The sequence below is a fragment of the Taudactylus pleione genome, unplaced genomic scaffold, assembly GCF_031769625.1.
Source record: "Taudactylus pleione unplaced genomic scaffold, aTauple2 ptg000273l, whole genome shotgun sequence".
NCBI lineage: Eukaryota > Metazoa > Chordata > Amphibia > Anura > Myobatrachidae > Taudactylus > Taudactylus pleione.
Window position 1 is genome coordinate 429417 of NW_028284675.1, and position 22312 is coordinate 451728.

At 43.5% G+C, this 22312-nt stretch overlaps 1 protein-coding gene across 1 annotated transcript in view; it reads right to left on the bottom strand.

The window, feature by feature from the left end:
• Window positions 1-9520: 9520 nt before the first annotated feature.
• CHRNB3 (cholinergic receptor nicotinic beta 3 subunit) overlaps window positions 9521-22312 on the bottom strand; it is a 55693-nt gene continuing 42901 nt past the window's right edge. The window contains exons 3-6 of the mRNA XM_088481438.1: window positions 19775-19819; window positions 17402-17511; window positions 12877-13759; window positions 9521-9931 (exon numbers count right to left, since the gene is read on the bottom strand). Coding sequence (XP_088337564.1) covers window positions 9794-9931; window positions 12877-13759; window positions 17402-17511; window positions 19775-19819 — 1176 coding nt within the window. The 3' untranslated portion in view covers window positions 9521-9793. The remainder of the gene's footprint in view (window positions 9932-12876; window positions 13760-17401; window positions 17512-19774; window positions 19820-22312) is intronic.

Here is a 22312-nt window from a genome sequence, read left to right on the forward strand (position 1 = left end):
TGTCCTCTGGGTCAGCCTAAAGGTCTGTTTCTTCAACCGAGCAGGCCTGGACTGCCAGCCGATCCTGCTTCTGAACCTACGGATATATCGTCAGCATGACGAGACAGGCCTACCACTGGGAGATGGCGATTTTCTCAGTTCGCCCGGTACTAGTGTCTAGTTGCTGCGGCTACATGGGTAGGAGGGTACGCCTTCTCTTTGCTCAGGCGGCCTATTTCCATGTGATGGTACGCAGGCCCTTATTCGGACCCGAACAGGGCCTTACGAATCCAGAAAGCTATACAGTTGTTGCGGTAAGCGGAGCTAATTGGGCCATCCCCACTTTCTCAGCGAGGGACTGGTTGTTCTGCTTTCTTTCTGGTGCGGTGACTGAATGGTCCTCTTTGGCCTATTCTCTGTCTCAATTCCCTGAACCAGTTCCTAAAGCTACCTGGGCTCAGGAGGCAATCCCTATGCTCCATCATACTATGTTTGGAACCTGGGGACTTTATGGTATCACTGGATATACAGGACGCGTGCCTACGGGTACTTACAGAGACCTTGCCTCAGCATGGACTGAGGTTTGCTGTATCACAGCACTTACGGTTTTTCGGGCTCTGCCTGTTGGGACTGTTCTCAGCCCCACGGGGGTTTACCAGCGTTTTGGATTTTCTGACAGTTCTTCTGTTCAGTATATCCAAATGCTCCTGTACCTGGATGGCCTCCTGCTCTTAGCAGGATCACCGGGGTACTTTACAGCCGGGTCAGGTTGACTGTGGCTTCTTCAGGGTGCAGACGTTTAATCAATGGGGAAAAAGTCCTCCCTGCATCCCTCTCTGGGTATTCTTCACCTAGGAGTCCTGCTGGATTCTCAGAATCTGAGAATTCTTCTGGCGTAAGACGGCATCTCCACTCTTCCATTAGGAGTACATGGATGTCTGCGCAGTCGACATATGTCTTTACACTCTGGGATGCATGGTCCACTATTCAGTTTCTGCCTTTGGAAGGGTGGAATTTGCTTAGTTCCATTCCAGGCCTTTCCATAATTGGCTTATCTCCAGATGGAACAAGTTTTTTCTGTCTGATCACTGTTCAAACGATGATGCTCTCCCCGGAGGTAAGTCGGTCCCTTTTCGGGTGACTATGACCATCTCGTCCAGGGTATTCTTTGCTAAGGACAGTGTCTGGTTCGCATCTATTTCAGTGCAGTTGGATGGCTGTCGATTCCACCCTGTCAATTAACTTGTTGGAACTTTAACCTGTCTTGGGCCTTCACTCTGGTATAGCCCTTGTTTCCCGGTGAACCTGAAAAAGTTCAGTCCGACAGGGTCAGAACAGTGGCTTCCTTTTTAGCAATACTGTTCGTTGGGTGGCAATGTCAGGTATGTCATACATTCGGACATTGTCTGAGGGTCTCCTCCCGACCATCTCGACAGTGTTCATTTCAGGTGTTCTCCATTGGGAAGCGGGAGTCCTCAGCCGTCACGACGTGCATCCCGGGGACTAGTCTCTTCCCCAAGAGAGGTTTCATCTCCTGGTGAGCAGGGGGGGCCCCCCTGAGGTGACACTCTTGGCCTTCTGACTCTATCACACTATGGTGTTACAGTATAACTCTGGGGATTCTGAAGCAACCTTCTGTGACTCTTTGTCGGTGAAGTGGTTCTTCCAATTTGCGTACCTGTGTTCTCCAGTCTCCATTCTTCCTCGAGGGAAGTGTTTCAATCGAGACGGAGATGCTTTCCTGCTGGTGGCTCCTGATTGCCCCAGATGTCAGGGGTACTTGGTTTTTCGGAGTCTCTCCATCGATACTCCATTCCTGATGCTTCACTGCCCAGACCTGTTGTCTCAGGGTCCTGGGGTTTGCCTTGGACCTGGGTCGTTTGTCTTTGACTGCGTCCCTACAGTGGTCTTACAGCTTCCCTGGCTTTGTCATCGTTGGAATGATTAGAGCACATGGATCAGCTTTTGCTTGGACCTACCACAAACTCTGGCAGCCATAATTCTTATGGTATTATACCTGTCGATACGATCCTCTGGTGTCCAGGATTTCCAGATATTCTGGCATTCCTTCCGGCTGGCTTGGGTTTCACCCTCGGCCTGGCCTTCCTGACTGTGCAGATCTCTACACTGTCAGTATGATTAAGATATGGAATTGCTCCACTCTGATATCCAGTTCATCCTTTGGAGTGTTTTCTGGATTATGGCCCTCATTCAGAGCCGCTCGTTAGCGGCAGTACGCTCGTTCCGAGCGATGTTTGCACATCTGCGCATGCGTACGGTTTTTAGTACGCATGCGCGAACCAGTCAGTGCGGCCGAAAATCGTTTGTACGCTATATAGCGAGTGCCTGCTATTTTGAGTGACAGAATGAGGCGTATGTGGGTGGTAACAGGGGATGGTGCTTGAAAATGGGGAGTGGAGATCCGAACGCAGGCGTGCTTAAAGGTCAAAACGGGCGTTTTATGGGTGTGTATATTTAAAACAGCAGCGTCATTGACCACGTCACTGGGTTATTTTAGAGCCAGAACTGCTCGCAAATTTGTGGTAGCAAACACCAACCACAAGAATAGCGAGCAGTTCATACGCTGGTCGATGTACTCGATTAATCTAATAAATAGCGGACATGACGTAGGATGCGAGCGGCCAGGGGGCGTTTTTAACAAATAAACGAGCGTATGTTTTGCTCGCTCGTTCAGACTTAGAGGTGTGAACAGACTACAATGTGCGTACGGATCATTTGAATAGCCACCCCTTGTTTTTAAACGAACGACCGCAAATAGCGAACGGCTCTGAATGAGGGCCTATGCCTCCATTTGTCCTCCCTAGGGACTCCTTGGGAGTTAGTAGTAGTTCTTCGTTAACTCTGGGGAAAGTTAATGGAACCGCTGGTTGTGATAGCCATTACACGGTCTATTGCTTTGGCTTTCTCTCAGGGAGTTTATATCAACCAGGTGAGTGTCGGAATTGGGAGCGTTCTCATGTTACTCCCTCTTCTGGAGGGCATCTTGTCAGGGTGTGAGTTGCTCTCACCCTGTGTTTCTTCTTAGTGATTTTTAGGTTCCATATTATTCTGGAACTTATGGTGCGGCCATTCAGCCCCCAGTCCTCTCGGCTGGTGTGGCCTCATTGACTGTGGTCCGGCCTCTGTGGATTTATGTGATCCGTTCAAGTTCCTGACGGAAATCGGACTCCTTATTGGTGGTCTGAGATTTCTGGTTTTAACAGGAAAGGATGGCCGGCCTATGGCCAAATGTTGGCTGGACGGCCTCGTATGTCTTCTTCAGGGGCCTACCCATGGGTAGGCCTTTCTGTTGTTGATGCTTGTTTTTTCTCGGGCCATGTAACCCTCGTGGGTGGCTCGCTGTGGTGCCTTGGCTGTTTTGCCTTGCTAGGTGGCCACGTGATCTTCTGTCCACACCTTTTTAAGGTTCTAGGCATTGTTTTCCTTTGCCTCTCAGGATGCTTCCTTTTTGGCGGCGGATTCTCCTCTCAGCACAGGAGCGTCCCCTCCCTTGGTTGAACTGGTTTGGGACATCCCCAAGGTCAACCCTGTGGACCCTGAAGTAGAAAACAAGAGATATGGTAAGAACTTACCTTTGTTATCTCTGTTTCAACGAAGTCCATAGGGTCCACAGGGCGCCCGCCCTGACGCACCTGGCTTCAAATGGGCTGTGTGACTGGTCACCGGTTTTCCGTCTCCAATTTCTGTGAGTATGGTTATCGAGTGTTCCAGTTTTCTCTTTTTCACTCCTCCTCCGGCCTTTGGCTACTTACAAACTGAGGTGCCTCTGGCTTGGGGGTGGGGTTATAGGGAGAATGGACCCAAGTGCATCCTGGGAGCTAAAAGCTTTAACTGCGTGGTGCCAGGATTTGGTTCCCAACCTATACCCCCCAAGGTCAACCCTGTGGACCCTATGGACTTCGTAGAAACAGAGATAACAAAGGTTCTTACCATATCTCTTGTTTTTCTCCAATGCTGAATAGTCCAGGGTTGGTAATGGACTTGAGGGGTACCACACGCAGGTTGTTTTTATTTTATTTTAAATCGGACTAATCTGTGCAGTGTTTCTTTTTTGGACAGGTTTGCCATCGTGCTTAAACTTCAATTTGCCGTCAATTTTTTTGCACTGAAAGTTCAAAACAGACTGCATTTACAAGTGCAAAATCTGACTGACATTAACATCAGATTTCAAATGAAGTTAAAACCCGACTGATGCTAAATACAGTCAGGTCCATCTTAAATCTTAAAAAGTGGAAGGCACATATAGAAACCGTTGTAATTCCTACACCGTTCACCTGATTTGGATGTAATTACACTCAAATTAAATCTGAAAGTCTGCAGTTACAGCACATCTTGTTTGTTTAATTTCAAAGCCATTGTGGTGGTGAATAGAGGACAAAATATGAAAATTCTGTCAATGTCCCAATATTTATGGACCTGACTATATGTGGATTTTGCAGTCTGAAATGCTGGTGATGTCAGTCTGTTTTAAAAACGAACTTTAGTAAATTTACCCTCAAGTGACCTGAAGTTTCCTTTGGCCATTAAAGTTATCCCATATTTTCTTTAGGTTCCAAATAAGATGAAATAGTCCTAAGAACCTATTCCATTTTGTCATGTTACTTTGGTTTCAGGAATTTAAATTATGGGAAAAATGGGTATTGTGCGTAATATGTTTGGTGGGGAAAAGCATCAAATCCTGGATAAAAGTGAAATCTATGGGGATCCGTAGGAATGGTGAACTTTGACATCTTAAGTGTCAAACAGTGGCTGCTGTTTCAAACAAAATTATTATTTTTTTTTAATCCAGTATGGAGAAAATCCGTTTCACCCCCTCTTAACTGTTTCTCTAACAACCTATGGCCCAAATGTAATAGCCTACAATTTGTGGGCACCAACCTGGTTTTGCCTTAAAACTATATGCTATATTGCCAGAATCGTGCTAGTGCTTGCAAATTTGGGCTATTTTATGCCTCTCTCCTTTTTAGTTTCTTCTGCCTCTTTTATATGCTCTAATCTATTTGTTTCAATAATTAATGGATAACACCAGGAAGATATTTGTAGAATACACAGCTGGATTGTAACTAAATTAATTCCTATAAAGGGTAGTAGTTTTTGGGCCAATACCCAGGGGCGCGGGGAGGGGGGGAGCGGGTACAGATTCCCGGGGCCAAGGCTTCCTGAAGGGCCCGGTGCCACTCCCCCTCCCTCACAGCAGCCCAGCACACAGCGTGTGCTGAGCTGCAGTGGAGACTGCTCGTGGCTGCTGAGCACCAGCCACAGCAGTCTCCTATGCCTGTGGGGGAGAGCGATCACACTGATCGCGCCCCCCCTGGCTTTGAGCAGGGCTGAGGGGGCCCAGAGCGCCCTCCTCCCCAGCACGCAGCGGCGCTGCAAATTTTTTTCCCGGGAAGGGGGTGTGGCCACGCCGTCATCGATTAGGCCATGCCCCTATTACCCAGGCCCGCCGCGGCTCTCAGCGGGCCTGCCAATACCTTCAATTTCATTCTTGCCCCCACACTTCATACCAACATTACCCTGTCCATGGCTCTACCAGTAATGCCATACATGTACCCTAGCACACCATTTCCAGTAGAAGTGGCTCTGGCACAGTACCAACCAATCAGCTTCTAACTATCATTCTTCTAGCACAGCCTGTAAACTCTCTCCAAGATTTGATAAATCTTCCCCAGAGATTACAACATTTATTATGAATCAGAAATGTCCATACTCAAACCAGAGGTGTAATTTTATGTGGGCATCTATGGAATATAAGTAATTTGTATACAAGCCACAGGTACCTTTTGGTTCTTAAACCAGTCAGAGGTGCTGGCCACTTGATTAAAAAGTATACTGACTGTCCATGAATTATATGATGACCAGCGTTCCATTTTTTTTAAATGTCTACTAGGACTGTCCACTAAGGTGCCTCGTTTATTATATCATCCAGAAATATGTATAAATTTAAATAAAACTATAGATCCCCAATGGACTACCATACCCGACAGTGGTGTCCCCATGCCTAAACACTGGCTGCAGTTATCCACATGACTACCCCCCTGCTCCCACTCCCTAAAAGGTAAAAAGTGAAGGAAGAGATATTGCATCATACTGAGCCATCTTTTACAAGTCCCTAACCTTAACTATTGGCTACAATCTACCAGACTGCCTGCCAAAATGATGAAAACTTGTGAAGCTAGCTGATGATTTGGGAGGTACCTGCTTGCCCTCCCTAATGTCCTCAACCCTCCTGAATATAATGTTTATGATTTCAGGGTGGCGACTGAAGGGCCATCCATAGACATCCAATGCCATTTACATTGGGTGTCTGTGAATAAGATAGTTTAAAGCAACCAAGGAAAGGCACAATACATTGCTAATTTTCTAAAGCTCTGAATGGCTGTCATTTGCCAAAATTTTAATGAAAAATCGACAGTGTATGTTGACATTTGATATGTCAACCTTCTGTCTCTGTCAACATACTGAATATTGTACCACACAACCGTAATACCTACTCTAATTTGTACTTACATAAAATGCTAATATATTTATGAAATGAAAACCATAAATGAAGCCAGTTACTATTAGGACTCATTCAGACTTGGGGTGATATTCAATTAGTTTTGCACCCTCGATAAAGTTCCGCCTGCCGGACTTTTCGCCTACATCACTTCTTTTGACCGCAGAAACTTATTGTGCGTGTCCCTGCTACTCGCCGTATTCCGTTCCAAAAGACGCGAAAATGGCGACACGCGAAGTCAGAACAGGCGGAAAGTGGCGTCCGAATCGGGGAAATCAGCCTGTACCCCCAAAAAGATGCAGAAACATTGGGTATCAAAGTAGTAGTGCCCGATTAGTCCTAATTAAACTGTTTGGGGTACTTAAGTTCACACAATTGCCACTAATTAGCGTCTTTGCACAAGTGGTGAAGAATGGCATAAAGCAGTATTTTTGGGAAAAAATAAATAGTCCTGGCAAATTTGGGCTACCTGAAAATGGGTTCAAGCATCTTTTAATGACTCTAAACTGCAGTTTTAATAAAAGTGTAATACCTCCGTCATAAAAGCACCTGCAGTCCCCAAAATACATACCTCCTTCTTAGAGCACCCCCAGAAGCTAGTTTTTGAAGTTCTCCCCCAACTTTGTACTTTTTCGCTAATTAGAGGCAATTGGACCAACTTAAGTACCCCAAACAGTTTTATTAGGACTAATCTGACACTACTACACTGATCCTCAATGTTTCTGCATCTTTTTTGGGGGTTCAGGCTGATTTCCCCGATTCTGACACCACTTTCTGCCTGTTATGATTTTGCGTGTCGCAGTTTTCGCTTCTTTTGGAATTGAATAGGGCGAATAGCGGGTATGCACACGATAAGTTTCCGCTGCTAAAATACGTGATGTAGGAGAAAAGTCCAGCATGCGAAACTAATTGAATACCACCCTAAATTGGCTAGAATACATGCCTCCACAGTGAGTCCGACCAAACATTAGCGCGGCTTCTCCTGCATCCGGTGAGCACTGCTGCTGGCGCCATACTGCCAGCGTCTAGCACAGCAGAATACTTGGACATTCGTGGGCTGTGGTTACCGGGCTTTTCTTGTCCGATGCAGTGGCGGGTATATCAGGTATTAGAGCATAAGCTGCTTGGTTCACAGGACCGGTCACGGAATCCCCCTAGCAGCGCTATTCAGCAGTGGGTAACTACAGGCTGACAGGAGCATTACAATCTGCATCTCTAAAGTCCAGATCCACATTGGACACTAAGGGCTATTTCACACACGCCGGTTTTCATCGGCTGGCAAAAAAACTGTCCAAAGCCGGCTAGTTTTTTTCAGACAATCCGTGTCCTTTACATGCAATGGCTTTGAGCCGTTTTTAATGATGTGTTTTTTTCTTACTGTATTGGGCAGCTGTACAAGCTGAGAAAAGCCGACCTGTGTGAAAGGAAACCGTGCCGTGTCCCATCAATTCCATGCTTAATTACATTTTACACATGGCATCTGCTACAAATTAGCTCTTGAGTGACACCTTTGCTGTTAGATGATTGCAACATTGTATCAGATAACCACTGTTGTTAATAACTCATAAGGTGACTTGCTTATATTGGAACTTTTCTGCTGGTACCTGTATCATTACCTATAATCCACAGGTGCTACTTAGATAGGTCCTTTCTGTTATCGGACACATATGTACTGATAGGAAACGTGATCCTTCACTTCGTTACATTAATCAGTTATTTTTGTGTTTTATATTATGTCTGCCTGCATTTGTGATGTTTTTTTTACATTTTCCATATGTTTTTACTGTATTATTAAATGTATTTATTTTACTTATAGACTGTGGCTGTATACGGAATTTATTTAGCATAAGACTTCAGCGCTGTTAGACCCCCATTTTCTCATTTTGTTTCTAGAAGATATACAATGGCAAAATAATAATTCTTAAATGGGGCTGCAGTTAAATTACTGCGACCCAGAATGCCAACCTGGGACTAAAGATAGGCATCGAAATGTTGATGCCTATGTTTAGCACCACGCCAAAATCCCGACGCCTGTCATCCCGAACGAAGGTTTAGGGCAGTGTTGGCTAACCTTGACACTCCAGCTGTTATGGAACTACATAACCCAGCATGCACTGCTACAGTTTTGCTATTAGGGCATGCTAAAACTGTGGCAGGGCATGCTGGGATATATAGTTCCACAACAGCTGGAGTGTCAAGGTTAGCCAACACTGGTTTAGGGTGTGGTAAGGGGGGTTTGGTTTAGGCACCCCTAACCCGGCCGCTGTCTGGATAACCTCTCTTCGGGCTTCTGGCCTCGGTACTGATTTCATACCGATTCCCTTAAGTGCACTTACAAAATAACAATGGGGGCCATCCTTGAGCATTAATTAGGTGCCTAAAGCCTTAGGGGTCTATTTACTAAGCTGTATTAGGAGACAGAGTGAAAAGTGATAAGGTGCCAGCCAATCAGCTCCCAACTGTCATTTTTCAAACACAGCCTGTGAGATGGCAGTTAGGAGCTGATTGGCTGGTACCTTATCACTTTTCACTCTGTCTCCTAACACTGCTTAGTAAATAGACCCCTTAGTACCCAGTCCAGGGATGATGTAAAAATAACAAGGACTTTGAAACAAAGTGTTATTCCAGTGTTAAATGTAAATGCAACATTTTTTTTTTTTTTTTTGTTTCTAGTTGGAATAACATTTTCTTTAGAAAATCCTGAGTACCATATTTTCCTTGCTATATTCTGTATATTCTCTCTTTCCCTCACTCGCTTGTTCTTAGCTGACAGGAGTGGTACCTGGCGCAGTGTTCTGCTATAGCCCATGTAGCATACCACTGTTATAATGCATTGTAGTTTGAATTAGGGTCACCTCACCTCAATGTCATCTTGTAAACTGTAAAGCTGTTTTGTGTGAAAATAACACAATCAGCAGTTTCTGAGATACTCACCGCACCATCAGTCATGGCACAACAACTGAACCTCTTAGGTATTTGCATTAATGATATAATGAATGGTATACATAATAAAGTGGCCACACACAGTCATATTTTATTTTGTTGTATTTTAGCTCTTTCCATCTATTGTAATTTGGAAACTGTATATGTAGCACTGGTTCCATTTACATGCATAACACAAAGAACAGTATTACAGCAGACTAATATATGTGACGGTAATTGTGCTGCACTGAAAGGCACATTTGTTTGACATTGGTTATCTGACTGTAATGTAACATCAATGTCACAAAATGTTTATGGCTACAAAGTGAGGTTGACACAACGTGACTTCAACAATTCAATAGTGATTGAAAATTAGACATTATAGCTGTTTAACCACATCCTTAGTGCAGGGGTGAAGATCAGAACGGATCCTGTAATGGACACAGTGAGGAACAGCCACAGGAAAATACGATCGAGAACCTGAGCCACGAATTTCCAGTCTTGAACAACCTAGAACAAATGGTTAGAATTGTTCATTAATACTGTAAGTGCATCTAGTAGTATGCTACAATATGGGTGTGATGTATCAAGCTGTGTAAATAGTGGAGAAGTTCTCCATAGCAACCAATCAGCTTCTACTTATCATTTTTATAGAATGTACTTGATAAATGCTACTTGTCCACTTCTTCATACACTCTTTGCACTGCTTGATACATCGCATTATTGATATATTATTTTTTAATATTGCCTATATATTTTTTCAACATTCTAAATTAATACAAGGATCAGACAACTCTCCGTTTATATATAAATTGCAGTGTAGCAAGATGCAACACTCTAGGTAAGGATACTGGCATCTGCATTAGATGATGGAAGGAGTTGGTGGATGTTGGCTCAGCCTACAAATTTCTCTGAAGAAGATGTTTAATGCAATTATTGCAAATGCCATCAGTCAGTTATTACACTTTCACTTACTGGAAGACATTATCTTTTCTCTAGAAGGAATTCCAAATCTAGAAGTCATTCACCTGCTAACTAATGGCCGTCAATACCCATGAATTGCAATTCACAATGATATGGTAATATTGCTCATTGACGTTTAATGATTTACACACTGTTTCATGTGCTGCAAGTACTATCACTTATGTGATTATCATATGAGATTTACTATTATTTCCTTGCAATTATGTTTTGTTAGCATGTTTATTTTATTCTTATTAATTAAATGTGTGATGTTTTGTGCATATATAAATATATATATTTTCCAGATTGCTACAGATTGTGAGAGCGATTTTAAGAGGGAAGTTGCATAATCCGGAAGGATGTACGCTGTGGGCATTCTCTTTGCTAGGAGGTGTATTTGTGCGTATAGAAAATACTGGTAACTAATACATTTTGCAGTTTAGAAATTACCTTTACTTCATTTATAAGTTAAAAGTCCATTTTGTAAGATTGAAGCAGGCACGAAATGGGGTTGTATGTCGGCTGTGGGCTCCAGACAGTGTAAATGCCAGCGAATTTCAGTTAGTATTTTAAGGCTAACCCTTACCCCAATCCTAACCCTGACCCCACCCCTCCCATAGCCTAACCTTTACCCCCCTCCTACTGTAGCCTAACCTTCATACTTACAGTTACAAGTTACCGGCATTCTAAATGCCGGGATGCCGACTACATCCTACAAAATGTGATCATTTAAAAGCTGTAAAATATACCTTGAGTATTTAATATTGTACAAAGGTGCCCACAGTCTGCCCCTTAGTCACTCTGAGCATTATTTAGCGTGATTGTAGGTCTTTATGGGAATATATACTAACTTAGATTCTATACTACAAAAATATACTGTTAGGTTAATTGGGTCCCAACAAAAATTAACGTGTGTGTGTGTGTGTGTGTGTGTTAGGGAATATAGATTGTAAACTCCACTGGGGCAGGGACTGATGTGAATGGACAAATATGCTCTGTAAAGCGCTGTGGAATATGTGTGCGCTTTATAAATAACTGGTAATAAAAAATAAAAATATAGCTGGGTACACACCTGAACTATGTAACAAAAATTGTGGTGATTGATACAATATCACTTACATCGATGCAATCCCAAAACACACGATTTAGAGCGTACTTGCTATGCAATCTTCTGAAAGTTGACACATTATATTGTGTCAGGTGATCGGATCCAATTAAGCGTTGCTTCTGTTCAATATGTGCGTCCTGCATACACATTACATGATGTGAACCATATCGTACATCGATCATCCTATCTGAGGTGCAGTACATCAGATGACACGATGCGATGAATGACGTGTGTAAATGATAAATACACACTTTACGATGGTCGTCGTGCAGATTGGTCGCGGACCATATAATTGCACAATATATCGTATAGTGTGTACCCAGCTTAAATCCAGCCTACATCAATTTACATTTTTTATTGTTAACCTGAAATATTCCTTGGTTATGCCTAATTTATGTCTTAAATTAATTATTAAACTGAAAGGACATCACTAGGCTGTGTTACATTTTTTTTTGTTATATTACCAGATAGGTGCCTAGTAAAGTGCTTTACCACAAAATAACATTTTGGAGCAAAACAGGCATAGGTGCAGTACAAAGTGTGTGTGTGTGCACACAGAGCAACAGAGAGGGAGTTGGAGCATCAATAGAGGGGGATGGGGGAGCACAGCAGCGGTGGGGTGGAGCTAGGAGCTTTTAACCTCTGTTTGGCTTTGGACCCCTAATTGTGGCTGTTAAATTTAAATTAATACAGACGGTGTCTCCCATATCCAAATATTCCGAAATAAGGAATTATTTTGGTATGACTGAGATAATGAAACCTTTGATTTTTAATGGTTCAATGTACACAAACTTTGTCTAGGGCACAAATTATTAAAACTATTGTATAAAATTACCTTCAGGCTGTGTGTATAAGGTGTATATGAAACATAAATGAATTTCATGTTTGTACACAATCTTTGAACTACAAAATTATTGAATATATTGTATAAAATTACCTGCAGGCTGTGTGTATAAGGTGTATATAACACATAAATGCATTCTATGTGTATATTTGGGTCATATTCCCAAGATATTTCATTAAGGTATGCAATTATTCCAAAATCACACTGGTCCCAAGCATTTTGGATATGGGAGACTCAACCTGTAATATGTTTGCTCTTTGTTACTTTTAATATTCTATTCTATTGAATGGTAGGATTTTCAAAATAATTTGTTTATTAACTGGTTGTATATAATAATTTTGCAAATGGGGATCATCGATACCCATCACTAATGACACGTGGACACACTTTTTGGATCGCAACCCAGAAGTTTAGAGTGTTGCTATTTTAAAAGACAAAGCAATATTTTACATATTGTTCTGCTAAACTATTAAGGTATATACAGATCCTTTGGTGGGTGCACTGATTCTTATTATAAAATAAACAATGTATATTTCTTACTTGTCTAATAAAATGTTCCTTTTTAACATGAGTTGAGATGTACTTTATAGAATCAGCTGCCTTTTCCAGGAATGCAATTAGAATCTTTTCTCCATCGTTTGCTTGAATGTGTTTCCTTTTGCCAGATAGCTTTGATTTTGTAGGTGGGGCAGAATTTTCTGAATCCAAAAAGGAAAATTGATCAACATGTCCTTTCATACATAACAGTTTTGGAAGCTTTTGCAGGAAAAGTCCTTTCACCCATGGAGCCATAGGATGGTAGGTTGCTGAAGATCGGTGATGGACATTAATGACAAATACAGTCACTATAATTGACAAGGTTACAAATATCATGATAAATAAGAGATATTCTCCGATCAAGGGAATTACCTTTGATGAAGATGGAATAATTTCTTCAATGACCAGAAGGAAAACTGTAAGGGAAACTAGCACAGACGTAGACAGAGAGAGCTTTTCTCCTTCATCAGATGGCAGGTAAAACACAAGGACAGTTAAGAAAGACAACCCAAGGCAGGGGACTATTAGGAAGAGAGTATAAAACAAAGGAAGGCGTCTCAAAACAAAAGAATATGTAATGTGGGGATAAGAATAAAGTCCATCCTTCCTCATCCCTTTTTGACCGGTGGCATTTAGAATATCCCATTCACCATTATCGAAGAAGTCCTTTCTATCAACATTTGCATCTAAAAGAATGAGGTCAACCATGTTCCCATCGTAAGTCCATGATCCGAATTTCATTGAGCAGTTTTGACGGTCAAATGGGAAATATGTGACATCCATAGTGCAAGAGCTTTTATAACTGGCTGGTGGAGTCCACGTTATTGTACCATCATATTTTACTATTGCCTTTGTCATCAGAGATCCCTCAAAACGGCCATCCGCACTGAAAGACAAGTGAATGTCAAACACCTGGATTTTTTACACAATTTCCGATAACCATTTGTATATGTTATTACAGTACAGGAAACATGTGACAGTTACATGATATTGTACAGCCAGGATTGGAGAAAAGACAAAGCAATGTTTGTAAGTAGCTGACTCTGCTTTAATGCAGAGTATAGAAGTTTGATGCTTGTATAGAACAACTGGAAGACTTCCGTACATCATGACCTGCAGTTATCTACAAGACACAGGGCTTTATTTAGAGTCAGTCTTTTTTCAGTTTCAAATTGTGATTTTTCACACTGTGAGGCGTGACTTCTCAGGATCTGCTGACGAGGAGGCTGAGATGGGCTTGAAAGTGCAGAAAGTGTGTATGAATGCAGCTGCAAGTAGCCCTCATTTTTTAGAAATAAAGACTGATTCATGCACAATTGGGGAAGGGGAAGTCTGCAGATCCGTTTTATTATATTTGCATCTACCTAGCAGAGCAATTCATATGCCCCCAAGCTACTTGGTACTTTTAGCATTCACTACTGTCCATGACACCACGCCTACAGTCGCAATCCAGCCTGGTCTCAGCCAGGTCGGACAAGGGGAGGGAGGGAGTCATAGCTCCAGTTTCGCAGATGTGAATAGTTTGCAGAGATGCGACTTTTAAAAGAAAACGCATATTGTGATTAACTTTCAGACTGACTCTGAATAAGGAGTCCATTAAGGTCCATTAAAAGTCAGAGTATCATGGTTAATAAATTGTGTACTCTGCACTACCAGGAGAAACTTGTGCAAATAAGCATAACAATTGTAAATTCAACAGAATGTGCTTTATAAATGTTATAAGCTGCACTAACCTCAGCACTCTGCAGCTTATACAGGAAACAGTCACTGGGAAATGATCTCACAAACACCATAGTTCCATTACTACTATATCCTTAGAGAGTTGTTTATATCACACCTATTTTTTATTCCACTGGTATCATGCCAGCACAAAGATCACAAAACCAGAAATACCCTGTCTCTGTGGCATATCATGAAATCTGTCCCTAAGCGGAGAGCCAGCCACCTGTAGGCATAAATAAGCACCAACTCTCCTTCATTTATATTCTTTGTATATTATTTTCTATAATACTTAGTTTAAGTATATTCTGTAATTGCTTGGTGGAATCATTCTAGCATGAGCAATTTTAAGAGAGGTAGATTCTGGTATGTACAACATTATATTTTGGATATGATGAATTGAGAGTTTTCAGGGTAAATGTTACCATTCTACTTAAAATACTACTCAATGTAGCATCATTTAGAACTTAAATAACAAACAAGGGGACATAAGAGCTGTCTTAATAACATGTGGCACTTTTAGAACTGTTAAAGATTTTTATTACTGTTAGTAATACTTCTTGACAATTTCACCTCTAGCCAGCAGAGGTCAGTATGGTACCAAATTTGTTATTAATTTTGCCCTTAACTTCCCATTATCCAGGATGGCCTGTACTTCCTCTGAAGTATCCATTTAGGATCCAGTTTGGTCTATAAATAGGCCCACCTTAATTGAACCATTTACTATCTGAACTTGTTTCTTTTAGATGATCTAATACCTTGTATGGCCACTGACAACCTGCTTATGTGTCAACTATGTTTATGACCATCTATAAATGTGCCCAGGGCCGGCTCTAGGGGTGTTCGACCTGTGCAGTCGCACAGGGGCGCCACCCATAGACGGCGCACCCCTCCCCAACATCCCGAAGTGGCCCGCGGGTGGGAAATCGGGAAGTTGGTGACCCCCACCGCCGCGGCGGTGCCAGACCCCGGAGACTCTGAATGGATGTTGCGCGCATGCGCGTAACATCTATTCAGTGACGGGAGAGGGCTTGGGGGAAGCCCAGCTAGTGAGGCTCCCCCCAGCCTGACGTTATTTGGAGGCGGGTAAGCCTCCTAATAATGTCATGTAGGGGGTGTGGCCTATGTTAATTAGACCACGTCCTCATTTTTGGTCACAAGCGGCTTCGCTGCGCCTGAAGATAGGACACAGTGGAGAGGGCCGGCACAGGGCGCTCTGACCCCTGGAGCTGGCCCTGATTGTGCCATCCCATCTTACTGACTGATCTCTTGTGGGACAACCATGAATATGTACTATGACATATATAATATTGTCGACTATAGGACTTCAGCTAACACCCCAGTATTGTAACAATTGCATTGGCCAAAGTGCAGATGGAAGATTCAAAATGTAGGTCACATGAAATATAGAGTGAGACTCTGGGCCTGACTCAGAGATGGACTCAGTAGCACAGCCTCTGAGTCTTTCTATGCAGCGGCTGTGCTACAATATGCAAAAGCTGCAGGAGGCATCTTTATTAATAAGACGCCCCTGCCAGCTTTTCTGATCCAATGCTTTGTCCAGCGACAGAGCCATCGGATCAACTGCGTGACCATCGGACATCTGCCAGTCACTGGCACGCCCAAAAATGGGACCGTCACGCTCCGATTTCTGGGGTGCTCCCTGTCGCCATCCCCCAACGGAATACCTGATTGACCGGCGGTCGGAATGCCAGCGGTCAGAAGACTGACAGCGGCATCCCCATGTTCAGGATACGGACAGAGGCCAGTAAGTAGCCTAACCCTCCCCCCCCTAACCCTCCCCTGGTGGTGCTGTCTAACTCTAACCCCCCCTTCCCGCACCCTAAACCTAACCCTCCCCGGGTGGTGCCTATCCCTAACACCCCCTCCCTGCAGCCTAAACCTCCCCGGTTGGTGCCTAAGCCTAACCCACCCCGGGAGGTTCCTAAACCCCCCATCCCTGGCCTAAGCCTAACCCGCATACTTACCATTGGGATGCCGACGTCGGTATCTTGATGTTTTCGGGATGGCGGCGTTGGCATTCTGATGGGCGTCGGGATTCCGGCGTCGGTATATTGACGTCTGGCATCCCCCCCAAATGCCAGCAGCATGTCAATCATAGTATGGCTTTTGGGGCACTACAAGCAACATTGCACCCCTAGGTCTGCACATGCGCAATGTGGCTTATTACAATGGGGATGTGCAGAAACATCAGGTTTACGTATATCTATTAATTAGGCCCCCTATCTTCTCATTTAAGAAGAACAAACCTGTACACCCTCTGGCAAACAATCCCCTCAATGTTCCCTCTCGGCACCCCTCCCCAGCATCCCAATTTCAGTACTGTCCCGCTGTTCCGTGTGGTCAAATCGGGAGGTTGGGGACCCCCACTGCTGCACCTGTGCGGAGCTGCCGGACCCCCGGAGTGTGAATGGATGCCCCCGGAGTGCCCCCTATGTGACGGGAAAGGGCTGGGGGAAGCCCAGCCAGTGATGGAGTGCTGGGCTTTACCCCCAGCCTGACGTAATTTGGAGGCGGGCCATGCGGGCACGCCTCCAAATAGCATCACATAGGGGGTGTGGCCTATGGTAATTAGGTCACGCCCCCAAATTCGGTCGCGCACGATGTTAGGGCCCCTTCTCGAGGGCCGGCACAGGGTGCTCCGAACCCTGGAGCCGGCCCTGGTAGGGAGTACCCCCAACACGTCCAACTTTCCTTTTACAACCCCTTTAGATGCCGATATATTTTCCTGAAAATTCATGCTCTTCCCCGTGGACGAGTTAATTATAAGAAAACGAGAAAATCTTACTTTTCAAAGAGGACAATGTCAGGGAGCCACAATGTCTCAGAAGGTACTCTAATGTAAGTAATTCCACCATAGTCTTTAGGATTCCAACGCAATTTGAAATCTACCCATTCCTATAGGCATAAAGCAAAAAAAATTATAATTGGAATAAATTGTAAATTATATATAAGTAAATATTAATACTAACAGCCAAAGCAACTGTTTGCTTTTTACACAGGTATAGTATAATGGAAACTCAAAATAACAGATGGTATTGGCAGTCCTTATATAGCCTTTGTTTTCTTACTAGTGTAATTTCCCCTTCACACTCTCTTAAATCCCATTATTTAGAATGCTATAACAAAGGTAGAAGTCTATTGAAGGAATAGTTGAATATACCAAAGTACTTCCTGTATAACAATAACAAATACAACTAACATAACTCAATTAACTAATATTCGGTCACTAAACATGTATTTTGCTTTGTTAGAAAATGAAGTTTGTGCTGCTGCTTTTTCCTTACAGTGGCTTTGGGACATATTGGTAATTTTAGTAGAGAACCTTTTGCATACCTGCTAACACTCCAGACTGGACATCAGGCACATTAGCCTATCTACCGCTACTTTACCAAAGTATTACTGTAATTACCATAGTTTAATGATATTTACAGGCAGTTTGGTGGTTTACTAAGGTAACTTTTTTTATAATGATTATAATAGTGCTTCTTCATGAAAGAAGGCCCAAATGAACTCAGTCCGAGCAAATAATATGTACATAGGAAAGGACATGCCCATTTTCCAACCTACCCCTGTCTTGTGGGGTGCAGGAAACCTGACTGTTGGCAGCCATGCTGCTACCTACATACAGTGGAGGTAGCCATTTTGGTAGCTCAATCAATACTCATGATTATAAATACTAGTCATAAAGTGCCTCAATGATGTCACTGGTTCCAACTTAATTGATAATTTACCTTATCATAAACATTTTATCAATCCACAAAATGGCAGCATATATGCCCTGCACTGACCAAAATGGGACTGATTTTGTTGTGGGATTCTAGTTTGTAATGGGAACCAGCCCAGCTGTCTAGGCAGAGGCTCAGGGTGAGACTGCCCCACAGGGATACAGGGGAAATCCACAGTGGGCACCACTGCTCCACCCATTTATCTAATGTCAGGATCCAGACTGTGCATTCAAACTATACATTGCGGGTCAGTTACATAGCCTGTAATGGCTGGTTGAGCCTCTGTGAGAGCTGGCCACACCATCTGTGGTAAATGGCCAGACCACTTAAGTATTGGCTCCTACCCCTGCATTCCCTCCCTTAGGCCCTTCATGCCCCAAGTCCGACACTGCAGGGGCTAGTTTCCAATCTCAGGGTAACACCACACTTATTTGCACTCTGTTATAGTGGAAACCAGTCCTGGTTGTACTGTATATTGCTGGAGCTGTGATGGGGCTGATAATAATTCCCTTCACCACCCCCATCATCTGATCATTCCAGGAGATGGGATGCACGCTGCCTGTTTTTGTTTAATCAGGTTTAGAATGACTCTGGCAATTTCTCACTTCCTAGTGACAGCTAAATACGCAATAGAATAAGCATGGAAAAAAACAATAGCCAGTCTTTTGTTTCCTACCTTAAAATCCTAATTTGGTTTATTGCAAGCATGGAGAAAATAACATACCAAATACTTGATAAAGAAAATAATTTTCTCTTTGGATATTTATTGAGATACAAGGTCAGATTACATCTAAAAGCTGTAGGGGCTGGATTTCATTGAGGTTAATCTCTATTTTCATTATATTTTCTACATATCTTTATAGATGACAAATATTGTTGTAGTAAAGCTCAATTGTATAAACTAAGCCCCTTCCCCTAATGCTTCTCCCTACCTTTTATCCTTTTAGTTTTCCATGTTTAATATCATAAAATGTATCTGGAGATTTAAGGCACCCCAATGTTATAAAAACAATATATGCGTTATCTACATATTATGATTATTTTGAGCTACAGCCATGCCTATTCAAATAAAGTTATGAAGAAATAAAAATCCCTCAAGTTGTCTTAAAGTAAAATGAATCTTGGCACAAACATGGCAGAGATTAGATAAGGGACCAATTAATGGGTTAAGAATTTACAGCTGTTCATTAGCAATTATAGAGCTGCTGGTCACATGGGCCACTCCTGCGACAGGGCCCCTATGCAAAGCAATACAGCTACAACACCTCAAATAAAAAAAATGTTGGCAGAAGTGATTTTCCTTTCGTCGTGGGCGAAGCCGCGGGCAACAGCTAGTATATAATATGTTTTTTCCCCAGTGCCCAGTCTGATTTCAAAATTGTATTGTACTAAATGGGTTAAAGAATATAGAAAAAAGATACAAACTTTATTACCTGTCTCAGCCACACATTTGTGGTCATCAATTGTTTTTTTTCATCCTGTAGGAAGATAAATGAGAAGTGGAATTAGTGCGTTAGCTAGCTACGGGAAAGTAAGCGCACATGACACATACTGTGAGTGATTTTTTCGTCCGTTAGAGCTACAGTACCACTTATAGTGAATAAACCGTAGTTCATTGGAGCTGAGGGAACAACTTAAGCTGCATACACACACGATTATTTGAACGATTATCGTTAAACGATACATCGTTTAACGATAATCGTTTGAAAAAATCGTTCACTTTCTGAGTCAAACGATGAACAATGAGCGCGTTCACGTTTGTAGTTTGTAGTTCAGTCAGACTTGTCAACTCAATGATTTTCATTAAGGGAATATGCTAAAATCGTTTGTAGTTCAAAAAAATCGTTCATTACAATTTAAAAAATCTGACATAAAATCGTTCATAAAATCGTTGGTAACAAAATCTTTCTGTGTGTATGTATGCAGCTTTAGAAATTTAGAATTTCTTTCAATTAATTTCTAAAACAATATGAAACTGAGCAATAAGGATTTGTTCCATTAATGACCATGCTTAGGATGCAGTTGTTGTACATTAGAGCCTTGCTGACTTTCAAGGCCAGTTCCTCACAAACATTTAAAGGATTATCTAATGCCTCCGTTGTTTAATTATTTTTAGTGCAAATTTTGTTTATTTGAAAAAAAGTACATATCAGCACTGTATAGAAGTTTCAGACTTTTCACCATTAATAGTTAAATAATTGAATTCATATTTTATTTTAACTAATAGTAATATGAAACTACAATCAGTCCACTTGTAGTCAGCATCCCAACTGTCAGGATTCTGACAGATTGCGGAGGTAAGTATTAGGGTCAGGGGTAGATTTAGAGTTAGGGGTTGGGTTAGGATTAGGCTATAGGACGGGAGGGTTAGGCTGCGTGAGGGGAGGGTTATGGCATACTTGCAAACGCTCCCTGATTGCCAGGGAGAATCTCTGAAATAGTAGCAATCTCCCTGACGAGGCTAGCACTCTCCCTGATTGCACCTTACTCCCAGGGCCGGACTGGCCATCGGGCTCTTCCGCCATATGCCAGAAGGGGCGATGGCCTTAGGACCGGCTCGAGGAGGGGGGAAGGAAGAGTCCTCCACCCCACGGCTCCGGAATCATTATGATCTCACGGAGACAGAAGGGGTGGAGACAGGAATGGGTCGGCGGCGGCTGTGCTGGGCTGGGAAGAGACGGGGGTGTACCGCAACGCCAGCCCTCATGACTCGCGGCACGCCCCCTTGAATTAACGACACCTCCTTCACAAGCGAGTGCAGGGCGGACTGCCAGGGCTGATATACTACCCCAGTCCGTCCTTTCTTACCCGCATTATGAAGCTGTTATATAAACAAAAAACAGAGATATATACATTCAAATGGGATCATTAGTATCATTTCCCTGCATTTGTTATAAGGCACAATGATCCCTATGGCTGTATTTTCTGAAAAGAATCAGTGTGTTTTCATCAAGAAGTTGATCTTATTAACTGCTTTGGGGCTCATTTACATATGGTTTTAAGTAAATTTTATGACACTCCCATCAGATGTAGCAGTACACGCCCACTTTACCGCCGCGCTCATAGGTGTTGCCTTCACAATCTCCCTGAAATGCTTTTTCAAAAGAAGGTAAGTATTAGAGATGAGCGGTTCGGATTCTGTGGAATCCGAACCGCTCCGAACATTGGGGATCCGAGTCCACACCGCCTGACTCGGATCCCCGTTCGGGGCCGAACGGCGGCCGCCTGATGTCGGATTCTCACTAGAGAATCCGACATCAGGGCTCCTATTGTGTAGGGCAGAGCGCTGTGATAGTGCTCTGCCCTACACAGACACAAACACACAGCCGCCAGCGGCAGCTGTGTGTTTGTTACAGCAGCCAATGAGTGTCACACAGACTCTCATTGGCTGCTGCACGGAGGGAGCCGGCTGGAGCTCACACATGAGCTCCGTCTTCCGGCTCCCTCCTCAGCGTGTGACAGCAGAGCGGACAGCGCGGGAGCAGGGATACAGGTAAGTTTTTTTTTTTACTTGTGCTACTGGGGGGGTCCATACTACTGGGGGGGTCTGCTACTGGGGGGGCCATACTACTGAGGGGTCTGCTACTGGGGGGGGGCTATACTACTAGGGTCTGCTACTGGGGGGACCATACTACTGGGGGGGCTTACTACTACTGGGGGGGCCTGCTACTGGGGCAGCCTACTACAGGGGGGGCTACTACTGGGGCAGCCTACTACTGGGGGGGGCCTGCTACTGGGGCAGCCTACTACTGGGGGGCCATACTACTGGGGGGGGCATATTACTGGGTGGCATGGCAAATGGGGGGCATACTACTGGGGGGGCGTGCTAATGGGGGCATACTACTTGGGGGGCCTGCTAATGGGGGGCATACTACTGGGTGGCATGCTAATGGGGGGCATACTACTGGGGGGGCCTGCTAATGGGGGGCATACTACTGGGGGGCATTCTACTGGGGGCACTGCATAGTGGA